Source organism: Pollicipes pollicipes, unplaced genomic scaffold (genome assembly GCF_011947565.3).
Source record: "Pollicipes pollicipes isolate AB1234 unplaced genomic scaffold, Ppol_2.1 Scaffold_7261;HRSCAF=8764_pilon_pilon_pilon, whole genome shotgun sequence".
NCBI lineage: Eukaryota > Metazoa > Arthropoda > Thecostraca > Pollicipedomorpha > Pollicipedidae > Pollicipes > Pollicipes pollicipes.
Genome location: NW_023597054.1, coordinates 35,105,132 through 35,120,146, shown reverse-complemented (window position 1 = coordinate 35,120,146; position 15,015 = coordinate 35,105,132). Strand labels below are relative to the sequence as shown.

Genomic DNA, 15,015 nt, shown 5'->3' with positions numbered 1-15,015 from the left:
GCATGACTGCCAGGACCACGTCACCGCCTGGGCCAGTCAGGGATAGCCGTGCAGCTTCCCGGACCAGTCCGGGGTGTGACCACAGTCCTGTGCAGCTTCCCGGACCAGTCCGGGGTGTGACCACAGTCCTGTGCAGCTTCCCGGACCAGTCCGGGGTGTAGCCACAGTCCTGTGCAGCTTCCCGGACCAGTCCGGGGTGTAGCCACAGTCCTGTGCAGCTTCCCGGACCAGTCCGGGGTGTAGCCACAGTCCAGGCGGGACCGGGCCGTGCCCGAAGAAGCTAGAAGGTAGAAGGCGAAGCCCGCCGGGCGGCCGCTGCCGGGCTCGGGCGCCGCGCCGCCTGCGGCGCTCTGGCCGCGCCGGTGTTGTCTCTGGTGCGGGCCTCCCGTCCGGGACGGTGTCCGGTGACGCTGGGACGCCGTGCCGCCCGTCAACAGCTGCCGTCCGTTGGCGGCCGACACCGCCCCTGCGACGCGCGCCATGCGCGAGCCGTCATAAATCGCCACCAGCCGGGCGCGTTTGGGACGCGCGGAGAGTCAGAGGAGCAGGAGTTTTTGGTTAAGTTATTTTTTGTGCGGCTGCACTGACCCCTCGCGTGAATGTTAAGCGTGCATGGAAATTTTGAGACTAGCGTATGAAGCTTTTGCTCTAATATCCTCATTCTAATCAGTAATTTGCTGGGCTGATTATTCGTTCTTGGGCGTCTTGTTACATCTCGTATTCTGCCAACTGTGATGATTCTATTTCGTCTTTCTTATTGTACTTTGGATAATAAACTAAGCAAATTCGCTCCTAAATTGACTGCGAATGGAAGTGGCAAGAGTATCGGACGCACTTGGGTGAAGTCCGAACGTATCACCAGCGATAGACAAATGCATCGCTTCGTCAGGTGTCCCAACACCATCGATGGTCATCACGAGCCAATCAAGTGGTTGCGCGGCGCGCTGTCCTTTGTAGGACCGGTCTTAGACTGGACTGGTCTCACTGATCGAGCTGTTTTTTTTTTTGTCTGCTGGTTCAAACTTGTAGGGTGGCCACTTCCTGGCAGTCCTTAAGGCCAGTCAGTATTCTCGCCAGTCTGTTTGGGGACCGCTCGTCGGCAGTCGTCCGGTTTGTGGGCCAGCACGCACACCAGTACGTTTGCTCGTTCCCGGGTATCCGAGTGGGTTGTTTTCCCCAGCGCCGGCGGTCGTTTGGAGAGTGCAGAAGAGTCACTTACCTGGCCGTAAAGCGCAGACAAACACGCCTCAGGACAATTTCCAACCCTTCGCCGCCCTCGTCAACGTCCGGCTGGTTGATATATACCGCCGGAATATTTTACCCCAACTGAAGGGGTCGGTAGTTAGAGGAGATGAGGGTATTGTTTGTCCGCTGATGAAGTCCTCGCGGAACAGTGCGGGGCCGGCCATTGTTGGCCAGCCTTGGAGGACGTCGGCGCTGACGTGCTTTCCATTTGTTTCAGGAGGTTGGCAGCATCATCGGCAAGAAGGGGGAGATTGTGAAGCGCTTTCGAGAGGAGGTGAGTCGGGCTGAGCCGTCTCCGCCGCCGCGATGAGCCATTGTCCCGGTCCAGCCCTCTGTCGCGGATCATCCCCAGACGCTGAAAACCGATCCGGCCTCTCACTCCCGCGCTCCCGCGGGGACGGCCGCCTTTTTGTGGATGTTGCGCTCCAATGACAGGTACAGAAGCCCTTGTGCTGCTGCTCAAGTTTCCTCGTGCCGGCGCTCTCCGAGCTAACGCCGCGACGAAACTGCAGTTGAATTGCAGCAAACACCACTTTCCTTTCATTACTGCCCACCATGGGACGTATTGCGTTCACATTCATTACCATAGCTGGAAACGTCCATCAGCGTCGGCGACGACAGAGTGACGGTGGCCCAGTAATGTCGTCATCGCGGCGGTGGCGCAGGGGGAGGGGGCTGCAGCCCGGCCCCGTCCGGCCAGTTGGCAGGGCCGCGACCGCTGGTCTGTTATCGGCAGCTGGTGAGGGCGGCGGACCGCCCATCGGCCACAGCTCCCTGCTGCGTGGCCCACCGGTCCGGGGGGCGATGGTGATGAGGATTCGGAGGTGCGTTTACTGAGTGCTCCTGCTGCAGCCGTGGTGGACGGGTAGGAAGTTGAACGGCAGGAATGCTGAGATGATTCAGCCGTCATGATCGTGCTGGGCGGATCCTGGGAATCACCAACAAAAGCGGCCAGGCGTGGGTAAACCACGGACCCAGCTGACCTGACCTGGGGAAGGGGAAACTTCGGATTGACTAAGGAATCTCAATAGACCATCCACCTCACTTACCGAACCTGGAAACCACCAGCTCGACCAGGTGGGACTAGGGTACTCACTGACCTGACCTCCCAGACCCGAAAAAACCACCGACCCGACATACCAGGACTGGGAAGCCACGGACACACCGGACTTACCACGCTCGGAAAAATCGCTGACCTGACAAACCAGATCTGGGGAAACACGAGCTCTGACTGAGCGTACATACTCTCCCAGACTCGGCACAATACCGACCCAGCGCACCGACTGGGACAACACGTCTGCTTCATCCTTAGATTCTTCACAAACTATTCCAAGTCTTCATGCAAAGGGGAACATTTTCGCAAAAGCTACGTGACCATACAGAAAAAGGAAAGATATAGAGAAAGCGTTATCAGCAAACACCCAATGCATCCACTTTGCATTTCATATTTTCGCTTGTTAAGTCATGCGATCTAAAGGTTTCAGCATCACCTGGCAGCTAAAAAACTTTTGAAATCGGTTTGCATTCACGAATCGTTATCTGGTCCAAACAATTAGATGTCAATATTTCGGCTATGAACCGGTCGGGGACCAGCTACGGAGAGAGCCGAGGCCGGAGAGATCGGGTGGTGTGTTTGGTCATAGGCAGCCATTTAATGCACCACTGGTCAGATGCACGTTGTCAGCTGTCTGAGTAGTCCGGAAAGGGCTCTGTTATGCACTTTGTTTTGTTAAACAAGGCGCTACAAGACATCCAGCAGACCGGATGTGCTCCTGTTCCCCAGCTGCCTTTCCGGTGGACCGTTCGCTATCACATCTGACTGGGTCTCACGTTAGACAAGTCTCATCGGAAACTCCGCCGCACTGGCCGGGGTCTCGTGCGGAACCGGATGGTGGTCATCTGCCGGCGGCCGGCCCGTGACGCGCGGTGCTCCGGTCAGCTGATGTATCACGCCGCCTCCGGAGCCGACCGGCGGCGGTCGGCTCGGTCCGCGTCAGATTTCGCCGCCCAGCCGGGCCGCTCGACGTATCGCCTCTAATTTGGGCGTGTTACGGCCGCGTTTGCCAGCGCGATCGGACAGTAGCATGCACATTTGCCGGGCTTATGGGGCGGACGGGGCGGCCGCGGCCGCCTCGTTCTGGCGACGGCCGCCAAATTGAATGGCGAGCCCGGCTATCGGCGGCCGGCGACTTTTTAATCCGGGCTCTGACAGGACCGTGCGGCGCGCCCCTGGGACCGCTGCACCTCTTACCGGCGCCGCCGCCAGTCACGGAGCATTAGCCGAGACGCCGGCCCGGCCTGGGCCCCGGATCCCGCCTCACTGCTCCAAGCGCCAGCCACGGCTGATGCTCCCGAGCGACGGGTCCGCTCCTGGCCAGAGCCGGGCCAGCATGCCGGCCCACATGATATGAGCAAAGTTTGGTATAATATAACCGCTTTCCTTGTCCCAACTTTGCTAATTAAGCTGACAGGCCCAGCTACCTGGCGTGATGGGATGTCGGACTATAGAGATTGTCTCCAGCTCCAGAGACCGTCGTGTGGGCCGTGCTTGGTTTATTTCTGAGGTTACAGCCACCGACAGCGAGCGCTGGATGAGCGGACTGTCTGGGGAGGGATAAAACTATAAAACTACAGCAATCACCGTACTTCCCCTGGTTAGTTACCCCGGCTAGAAATACATCCGGTCCTCTGCAGTAGTCTGTGACCGCCTCCCAGTCTCCCGCCCTCTGCCGTTCCCCGGATCGACCTCATGATATACTGCGCCAGTGCCCAGTGCCCCTGCACCAGTCCTTTCGCCTTCTGCACCAGTCCTTTGACCACCCGTGGAGCGTCTGCATGACATATAGTTGTCTTCCATGGTGGTTCCATCTACATCAGTCTTCTAGGGCTTTGCACCAGTCTCACGCTCGGCACCAGTCTTGACACCATCTGCGCCACCTTCCTGACTTCCGCGCCCGATCTACAGCACCAGCGCTTCGACCCTCTGCACCCATCTTCCAGCGCTCTGCACCAGTCCCCCGGCCGTCGCACCGAGCCCGATCTGGACCGCCAAACGGGCGGCGGCCATCAGGCGGCGCGGCGCCCCGTATCAGCGACAGTGGCACCTGGAATGGACGGATATTTTCCCGGCGAGTGATCGCCGTCGTCTAGATGATATCAGCGGGCCGCCGTCGCCCGTTGAGCTCCCTCACCGTCAAACTCTCATCCCGCACGGCGCTCAAAGGACCGAATTGAAATGAAAAGCCCCGCCGTGGGAGTGCGAAATTCCTCGGCCGCCGGTAGGATGATTTCAGTTTCCATCGTCATAAGCGCCGCAGCGGCAGCATTTCTCAGGCTGTTGGATACACAGCCGGCTCCCGATAATTAAATGTGGGGGTAGGTGGAGGGGGAAGGGGTGCATCTGCAGTAAACAGTGGGAAGCCTCGGGAGAGATTGCTCTGGCCCACTCCTCTGGAGCGCAGCCGGTGCGCGCACTGGATGTGGATCGTGTTGCTGAGGGTTCCGTGGACAGCTCCTGGCTGCACTGAACCCTGGCTGAGGGTTCCCCGGACAGCTCCTGGCTGCGCTGAATCCCACGGGGTGCTTACATTCTTTGCGTGAAGCAAGGAAACTGCAGACTCTTTGTTGTGGTGCTCTCTAATTTAAAGTATCGATTTCAGTTATGCAAATGAAGCTTTATTTTCCTCCAGTTATGTTGGTCACTACTGCCGTATTTGCATACAACCATCCCATGTGCAGCGTACGCATGCCCCCGGCACCCAACCCTTTTTGCACGAGCATGCGCGCTCCGACACAGTCATTACTGTCGAGCTCCTCTCGGGCGCGGACATGGTGCAAACACGGGTGCCAACAGTGGCGTGATGCAAGCATTGGTGCCAACAGGCGCGTGCCGCTGTGGCGTGTCACCCTAAGTCAATGCGGGCGTGCAAACTTCTCCCATAGAGTTAAGTAAGATTTGCAGACGGCTGGGGATTGTGACAGTTGGTTCGAGCCGGCCCGAAGCGGGCCGGCCACCTTTCAATAGACTGAATCAGCTTCTGGCGGAGCCGTCCATGGAAACTTGCTGCGCGTCTCTGTCGTGCAGAGCGTACTATCTCCGTGTTTTAATATCTGCCGCTGGCGGCTGCCGTGCGCCTGATGAGTTTTGTATTCTTCAAAAGTGTGCCGGCGTCGTCTGCGCGGTGGGACGAGACGGCGACCGGCGCTGCCGCCCGCCGAGCGTCGCTCCAGACGCGCGGACTCGCCGGGGCCGCCCGCGCGGTCATCCAACGTCGTGGTGGACGAGAGCACGATATAAATGACTAGGCCGTGCTAGATTAAATTTATGATACGACCTGATGGCTATTTGGACACGAGAGCGGCGCCCGATCGATGCGCCAAACAGAGGCTGACGGAGAGGCTGGCGCGGCGGCGGTCGACCCGACAGCTGCCGCCGTGCCGGGCGCACGCCGACGCGAAGTGTTTTTGTCGTCTCGAGACGTCGGAGTTCTGCTACCGCGCCAGTATGGTAAATCGGCTTTTTACAGAACGCATGTTGGTATGAGCTAGTGCGGGTTGTTTGTTTGTGTGGATCTATTCTAATTGAAAGAAAACTTGTACGTGCTGGGAGTGCGGCGTGGCTGCTGAAACCATCGAGCCAAAGGAGCGTTTCCTGGTTTCCATTGCCAACAGCGACCATGCCGGATCACGCTGCCCCTCTCTTGACACACGCGAGAAGGATCAAACACTGTGCCTCCGCTCAGTGGCCGAAATCCAGCTGCGCGCAACAGAATCCCTCAGCGAGAGGCCTCTGTAGAGCGTGCCGCACGCCCTGCCCGCCTGACTGTCAGGCGGCGGCGGGCGAATGCCGTCCGCGTCATCAGCGTGGCCCGTCGTCATCACGGATCAGACCACGCCGTCGCGGCCCTTTACGATCGGCAGCCCGGCGGCGGGCGTGGCAGGCGGCTGGCGCTGACTCGGCGTGCTGCGGCGGAGCGAGGCGAGGCTAGCGCGATGCTGAGTCCGGCGGCGGGCACGCTGACTCCCGCGGCACGTGTGCCCGCCGTCGAGTCCGCCGCCGTCTCTGTCCCCACTCTGACGGAGGAGTCACGTGACCGACAGCTGCCGATCCGGTGTGCCGAGCCCAGCGCCTGACCGCCGTCTGAAAACGTCCAACTCTGGAAAAAGGCGTCGGTAACTCGCTTGAGAAGTTGGCACGTTCTTCCACGGGTCGCCGACCCCACGGCGTGCGCGGCTCTCCCGCGCGACTCTGACTCTCAGCCGGGCCCCGGCCGCCGCGACCGCCGCCCGCCGGGCTGCCCATAGCGGCTCGGCTGCGACTCTGGTGGTGCTCCGCCGGGAAACTGACAACAGCTCCGACTCGCCGTGCGGTCGCCCGCGCACCGCGGAGAGCTACTCGGTCGTTCATTGGTTGCCCGCAGCTTATTTCACGGGTCTTCTCTTCCAGAAAGTCATTACGAAGCCTCTGAGAATAGCTCGGCAGTTTCCTCGTAAGACGGGCGACGGACGCAAACAACAAGGGCTGCGGCTGCGGGCTGCTTAAACGCTGGCGCCGACGCAGGGGCGACAGTCCACGGCTAGCAACGACTCGCCGGCCACCTTCACTTGACCTGTCCAGACGTTGCGCCCGATTGCCGATTTTCATTACCGCTCACCAAATCTGTCCGCTCCGCTGAATGTATTAAATTTTGCCTGCCAAATGGTTCCACCTGATTGGGAATTTTAATTGTCGTCAGTCGAACGTGTCCAGTGCGTTTGAGTCCCTGGCTTCAACAGGCAAAGTTTCCCAGCCAGGTTCGATGTCCGCGGCGGCAACATTCGCACGTTCCGCGCCAGAGTCCGCCACAAGTATGGAAAGCATCGACTGCTTTGAATTATTTGGGATCGCAGCATATTGGTCTGGGGCATACTGGGATGCATTATTCATGTCCGTGATTTTCCGCCTGACCCGCCGCCACCTGCCTGGAATAAGGCTGCGCTGCACCCGGTATCCACCGGCTCCGGAAGATTTCCCTGAAGACAAAACACGACCAACTCAGCTCCTGTTTGCGACTGTGGAGCACTCCCAGTTATCCTGGATATATTCACCAGAAAAGCAGGACCGAAGGCTTCCGGCCGTTGGGAACGCTCTATGTTTCGATAATGTGGCCAACCGTCACACGCAGAACGTAAGGCCGTTAAGTCTGCAGTCGACAACAGACAAACAAAGCCTGAGTCCTGTGGCTCCATCCTAACCTGCCGAGTCACAAACCCGCGGGACCTGACCAAACTGACAGGCCGCTGCTGTCGTCCGACTGGCCGGTGCTGCCAGAACGTCTGGGTGTCAGAGTTGAGTCAGCTGGGTGTCAGAGCTGCCAGAACGGCTGGGTGTCAGAGCTGAGTCAGGGCACGAGCCACCAGCCGAGAGGACCGGCTGGTCACTCAGCCGTCACAGGCGCCGGCCGCGGCGCGAGATCGGCTGTGATTGCATTTGACTGGTGTCGGCCGGGGGCGTAATTGCCAGTCGTACTGTATCTCATCAGTCGTGCCCCTGTAATATCCACCGCCGGTTTTCTCAGTCAGCCTTCCTCGGGCTCGTTATCCCGACCGCAGGACACTCAGGGGAATGATTCTCCATGCTATTTTCTAACGAGTGCAATTGCTACACCCTCACTGTGTTAAACGTAAAAAATAGCATACACGCATTAGAAAGAGAATGACACGTACTTTTGGTTAAGGGCTATTTCGCCTTGATACGGAACTGTGCTTAATACAAATGTTATTTCTACCTGGACGTATGTTTTTCATCCGACAAGGAGCTATAGTTTCTGTCTTTTCTCTGGCGAGATATTTTTTCTGTCTGCTGTTCTCTCAGCGTTGATCTTCGCTGTCTACCTCTGCCCAGCCGTCCGTCGCTCCTTCTGCAGGGCGCCCATCTCTCTGCTGCTCTTCCAGCCGGGACTGCAGCTGTCTCTTATCCCCCAGCCGATCTGCCCGCTGTCTGCGATCTCTTCATTCGGGCCTTCTCTTTCTCCGACAGTCTGGCCAGCAGGGCGTCACTTTTTCCACCGTTCTTTCAGCGAAGGGCTCTGCTGTCTGCCCAGCGCCTTACAGAACGCGGCTCTACAAGCGGGGCGCCGCACCGTCTGCCGCTCTCCAGCCTAGTACCCAGCCATCTACCGCAAATCCAGTCGCTGTCTGTCGCCTCTCCAGCCGGGCGCCTCGCTGTCTGCCGCTCCTCCAGCTAGGCGTCTCACTGTCTGCCGCTCGTCAATCCGGGTCTGTCTGCCGCTCCTCCAGCCTGCCGCCCAGCCGTCTGCCGCCCCTCCAACCGGGCGCCTCGCTGTCTGCCGCTCCCTCGGCCTGGCGCCTCGCTGTCTGCCGCCCCTCTAACCGGGCGCCTCGCTGTCTGCCACCCCTCCAGCCTGGCGCCTCGCTGTCTGCCGCTCTCCGGCCAGGCGCCACGCTGTCTGCCGCTCCCCCAGCCTGGCGCCTCGCTGTCTGCCGCTCTCCGGCCGGGCGCCACGCTGTCTGCCGCTCCCCCAGCCTGGCGCCTCGCTGTCTGCCGCTCCCCCGGTCGGGCGCGCCAGACGGTGGCCCGGCCGCCGGGTCTGTATTGACTGGCGGCTTATCCGCGCCGGTGGCGGCCGGGCGGCCGGGAGGCCCACCAACGACCCAGACGGCGTGTCGCCGGCAGCGGCGGCCTGGTCAGCCGACCAGCGACCCTCTCTCCTGCCCCTCTGCTCTGTCGCTCCCGGCACTCGGCCCGTCGCTCGACTGCCGAAGCTGCAGACTCATTTTCACAGCTGATGAGGTGGCGGTTATCACTCGATCGAAGCTCTCCGATATTCAAAGGTGCGCCGGCAGGGCCTATACAGGCATATTTCTATTTGAATGGTATCAAGTTGATCTCTGGCAATACTACCTCATTTCCTTTCGCCTTAGCGGGCTCCAGCTCAGTAAATCAGTTTTTAAAGTTCGGCCGACTTCAGCGAAATGCCCGAGATCGCGAGTCTCCAATGCCGTCTGTCAGCCGCTCCAGTGATATTTTGCTTGTTTAGTTGACTGCTGAAGTATTGATCGCCGCGCGTCTGAATTGAGCAGCCTCCGCACATGAGTGCACGGGCCGGTGGCGGCAGGTGGGGAGGAGAGAACGAGCTTGTCTCCGAGGGCGATGCCACGCTGAAAGCGCAGCCAATATCGATTCTCCGCTTGGCTCACAGTTCGAGAGGTTGAATAGGCATCTTTAGTTGGTCGTTTGAGAGCGGGACGCCGGTGATTTTGATCCGACGCCGCATTCAGCCGGGTCGCGCGGACAGCCGGCGCGGTTTGGCATGCAGCAGCGCCCTCCTCGTCCGCTGCTTTGTCATCAGGCGAACTTTGGCGCGCCAGGGTCCGCTTGACAGAAGACAGAGGACCCTCCACAAATTGAGCCACCGCGACCGCGGCAGAAGGGCCCAATGGTCTTTTTGACCGCACGATGGTCTGCACGTCACAGCCTGTGGGGTAGACACTCCCGCCGACCGCGAACGCGGCAGTATGGCCCAATGGTCTTTGAAGGCACGATGGTCTGCACGTCACAGCCTGTGGAGTAGACTCTCCCGCCTTGCACTGCCTGCGAGGTAGGCTCTCCCGGGATGCACCAGCCGCGGAATAGACTCCCCGCCGCGCTGCCGGGTGAGGAAGAAAGAACCAGAGGCTATGGGGCGTGGCCACATAATTGTCTCTGGGCTCACGAACTCCCCCTTTAAAATTTATTGTATTATTCCAATTACGTGTGCACGAATAAACGCTGACAATAAACAATGCAAGGTGCACATGTGAAACATACAGGAGTGTCACACATTTATAGGGGGTTTTTGAACTAAAATAGCCATCTTAAAGCCTTTTCGGAGCTGCTCATCATTCTGCCCTTTTTAAGACTTAAAATCCTGTAGTTTCTCAGCTACACGCCCGCGAAAATGGGAAAAGGTATATCGGGTAGAGTATTTCAAAGTCATCCTGCCATTCATGACGCTATAATAATATCATTCAAATTCTGCCGTTCCCTAAGCCGTGCGGTAATCCAGGCCAACAAAAATATATAATTGTCGAGGCGCTCATATCTTGCGTCCGAGAGGATGATCTCCAGATAAAACGGCCGTCAACTGGCTCTCAATCGGTGTTGTGCAAGGTGCGATGACATAATCAAACCATGACGCATTAAGGAAATTTTTAGTTAACAGATGATTGTGCTGTCTAGAGCAGTATTCTCAACTTCAAAAACATATTAATAGGTATAAGCGAGCTTGTTTCATCGTACCTTATGCCTGCTTCAATATCGTTGAAAGTGAAAAATCCCCTTTAAGAGATAGAAAACATGCGATGTTGTTTTACACCAGGCCAGAAAATCCGCGCAATGTGATGTGCTTCATTGGTTTTCCGGTGAATGTTTCGAGAGAAGGGCGCCCTCTCGCCCTCTCGCCCTCGCCCTGGAATGGTATTCGCCAAAATTGGGGATGCACAATGAGGGGTGCAGTCAGGGGTTTCGGAAGTGGGGCCTGGAGCCTAGTGTGAACGCATCAGGTGGCTTTTTCACTTTCTGTCAGAAGCCAGCTATGCCGAAAAAAAAATAGAAAAAACGCGGGCCAAAGGGTTGAGGGTGTCCCATGCCCCTAGGCTGCTTCTATGGCGGTACACAAAGGTTGGGTGAACAGAAGTGTTCCGACTGAGTAAGCGATCAAATGATTAGGTAATATAATCTGCTATCACCTTAAATTTTTGCAGAACGTGGGCCAACTCTACATTTTCTTCAACTCAGTCATTACATACCCGAAATCTAAGAAATGCCGATCTAGGAAAGAGGACGGTAACGAAGAGAAACGGAACCACCGGCCATTTTTTTAACACGCGCCTGGGTGGCCGGATGGATACCCTTCGCCCGGGTGGGCGTCAATTTGACCCCTTGTGATCTCAAAAACGAAGAAAGCAAAAAGCACGAAATTCACAGGATGTGTTGATCTGTACGCAAGTACGCAGAGCGAGACCAGTGTGCCTTATACGTATACAGGGGTGCAGTTCCCTATTCAGATGGGGGCCCTGGGAATAGTGCTGAAGCCCTACTCCCAGCTTCGGCTTCAGCCCCCCCCCCCCCCCATTTTTGGGCAAAAGATGGGTAAAATCCAGGAAGAACCCTATTTGTTGGCATATTTTGGGCGCAGTTTGGATCATTTTTCACTATTCAGCCCTCCCCTGCAGCTCATTTGGCAAAACTATGTCCAATCACAAGACAGCTATTACACTCATCGTGACGGGGATTTATGCCTGAGCGACCACTCCCAGCTTCTCTCCAATAGCGATCGCTGGTCATTCGTCGATATGCGTAAAACGTCTCAAACAGCTGGAGACATTGTCACACCGTACGGAAGGGCAATGAGCTCGACCATTATCCACTTGATTTAGCACATATGCAATGTAGTACCGAGCGTCTCAGTAGGCGAGTTCCGTATTCAGTGGACCGTCAGGACGTAACGAAGCTAAATCATATTGTCATATCTTTCCCGGTCAGTTAGCCCATATAGTATACATAAATCGCGAGCTTGTTTTATTTCTGTCCGAAACGGAGTTCATTTCATCCCGGGAATTCCTTGTTGAAGCACAGCTGATGGACGCGGTGCAGTGCGCTGATTTATCTGTTCGTTGTAATGGCCCACCAGAAATCGAGAGCGCCATGTGACGTAAGAGTGGCGCCAAACTTAAGCAGCGGCCAAGATTAGCTATCCATTCTGATACTTCCTGGGCTAGAATATCAAACCTGACGCTGGGTGGCCGAACATAAGGTCCAAGCCACGTAGTCTGGTAATGAGCGTCGGTGAGAAACTGGAGTCGGGTATTTACGAGATCGTAGGGCAGAGCGTTTCAAAATATCATGAATAGACGAACCCGCAATGTCTAGCGTTTTATAAATTGCTGTTGCGAAACTTTAAGGACGCAATTCGTGAGACTCGTTTGTAAATTAAAGAAACATGAGCATGTTTTCTTTCCAAATTTACACAGAAGTTAAATGGCAAACGTGCTGAAGGTGTTAAACAATATTGTCACCGCGCTAAAAGTGATGAGTTCATGTCTATGCGCCTGAGATACCTCTTGGGGATGGGAACGGCAGCACTCTGGGGAACGGGCCAGCTCCAGACGGCTGCACCCCGTCCCCCCGGGGGAGGACGGACCTGCTCCGGGCAGCTGCTCGCCAGCGGACGGCCGGCTCTGGGGGTGGGGCCGGCCGCGGCCCCGGGGGAGCGGGTCAGGTGTCAGCGCGGCGGAAGCGGCGGCGACGCGGCAGGCGCGTCCTCGTGTCGCCGCGCCGCCGGCCAGGTGACGCGGCGATTTATTGCCCAGCGTCACGGCCCCGCGCGGCCGCCGCTGCCAACAGCAACAGCTGCGGTGGCGGCAGCGGCCACCGCCTCGGACTGCAACAGGGGTCAGGACCCACCGCGACACGTCGGGACCCGCTGCCGGCGGCACGCGGTCAGGGCGGAGACTCCCCGCCCCCCTCCCTGCGGCGCAGTCTGCCCGGCAGCCCATGGTCCAGGGCTCCGCAGCGCAGAACGCTACCGGTCGCCTGCTGTTCCCAGCCAGCCAGGATACTGGCCTCCATCTGCTCTCCCCTAATGGCACTTTGAATTGACAATAAACACGACCCCGCGCAAAATGCGCTCGCAGCAGGACAGCCAGAGCCTTTAACCCGCGTTCCCTACAAACTGCCGAGGCAATACATTCTGCCACCGTCCCTATGACGTGTGAAAGTGACGCTTGAAAGCATATTTTGCCGATTTTTTTTTTCAACCGGGCTCATCACTGATTTTAATGTCCTGGTAAAACTCCAGTTTTCATATTCGTTGCTGGATCCTCCTGGCGCCCCACGCGACCTAACAGTGAAATCCTCCCGTCACAGCGCGAGTCTTGCCGAACCAACCTTAGACCTATGTTTTGTTTGACAAGATCTACCAAACATTTGATCTCCAATTATCACACACTTCACAAGACCGGCGTATTCATTGCGACTGAACGTTGACTGTGTGCCGCTCACATGGCTTTCACAGTGCACATCACGAGCACTGAACATGGGCCGGATGGTACTGTCGCTGTTTCCTCGGATGCGTAGTCAAGGCTTAGTCTTGGCCCCCTGCTGTCCCTGTTCAGTTATTTGATGAAACAGGTGAGCTCGGCGGCGAGCGCCCTCTCACAGGCTCCAGCTGTCCCACTGCAAAAAGAACGTCGAGATGCTCTGTTTGAGCCGTGCCCGTGCCCCCCCCCCCCCCCCGGGCCGCATTGTTGTCTGTGTTTGCCATTTATCAAAGCCTCACTCCATCTACACAAGAAGCTGTTGGGGCGTCCACCAGCTTACCGTGATCTCTGTCGTGTCTTTTCAGAGCGGCGCGAAGATCAACATTTCAGATGGCTCCTGCCCAGAACGTATCGTCACTGTCACTGGAGCGACGGACGCCATCTTCAAGGCGTTCACGCTGGTCTGCCAGAAGTTTGAGGAGGTGAGCGCACCTTCTACCTCGTCACGGAGGGTCGGGTCTGGCTGACGCCGAGCACGTAGCTTGCCTTGATACATGGGCCGTAGGCTTGCCTTTTCCAGCAGTATGTTCAGGGGTGAGGTTATCTGCCTCGGCGCTCCGAATTAATTACGATCAGGTCCAGGCCGCGGTACTCGCCGGCGGTTTCAGGCATTCAGCGACGCGCGCGGATCTGTTCACGCGCAGCTCGGACATTCCGAAGTCAGATGTGGTGCGCTGCAGTCCTGCGACACCAGCGTGTGGGTTTCATATCTACATTGGCAAGATACCACGAACATCAGTCGCACGCACCTGCAACGGAGGGACGCCAAGAGTTGTATGCTACTCTCCGGCATCGCGAAACCTTGCGGGCGAGGATGCATATCAGCGTCAGAGGACTAAGCGTTTTGAACTCGTATCCGCACCAGAGTCACGGCGGTGAAACTTTGTCGCCGGTGCTGAGAGGCAAGCGACTTGACATTGATGCAGCGCATCAGCACTCACTCAAAGCCAGGTCACCTTGGCTCGTCCGCGCTGGTGACGCACGTACTGGGCTCTTGGTCCTCTGTCAGTCAACCTGGCGCCCGCCTTCCGTGCCGCGTGGTGCCCGATAGTTGCTCTGCCGTCGTGTTCTCGATTTTGACTTGGGTTAGTGGCCTGAACATGACATCATCGGTCCGGATCTGGTCGTCCACCGCCCACCGTGCTGAAGGACAAGGAGCGTGCGCCGGGGCTGCGCTGGTTTGGCGTCGCTGGGAGGAGGACTGCAGGCTTTGTCTGCGTCTGCCGGCCGCCATCGGGCTGACACTCCTGGCAAGTTGGCTGAAGACTGGGTCCGTAGCTGCTGTTCAGAGACCGCCTCCGCTGGCCGGACAGCGCGCTGCGGCCTGCGATCTGCGCTCGGGAGTGTGCCGATCTAGGGCGGATGGCCGCCGTGGCCCGGCGCCGAGTAATGCGCCGCCCTGGGCGCCCGTGTCGCGGGCCCCGTGATGGATGGGCCCGTTTAGCAGAGGCCACCGCGCCCAGGTCGGCCCGCCTTCCCCGCCCTCGGCCGCGCGGCCGGGCCCGCCGCCCGACCTGGCGCCGCAGCGTTCGACCAAACAGCAGCGGCAGCTTCGCGGCGTCACCGCCGTCAACGGAGGCAGCCTTTCGTGCCGCCGCAGCTCTTTGCAGTCTCGCAGAGACAGCCACAATGTGAACGTCTCGCTCGAAATCGACGCTAAGCAATCCAATTTTCGGCGCACGCTTAGCC

At 57.9% G+C, this 15,015-nt stretch overlaps 1 protein-coding gene across 1 annotated transcript in view; it reads left to right on the top strand.

The window, feature by feature from the left end:
- LOC119111352 (poly(rC)-binding protein 3) overlaps positions 1-15,015 on the top strand; it is a 94,772-nt gene that overhangs the window by 26,340 nt on the left and 53,417 nt on the right. The window contains exons 3-4 of the mRNA XM_037235168.1: positions 1,463-1,519; positions 13,632-13,778. Coding sequence (XP_037091063.1) covers positions 1,463-1,519; positions 13,632-13,778 — 204 coding nt within the window. The remainder of the gene's footprint in view (positions 1-1,462; positions 1,520-13,631; positions 13,779-15,015) is intronic.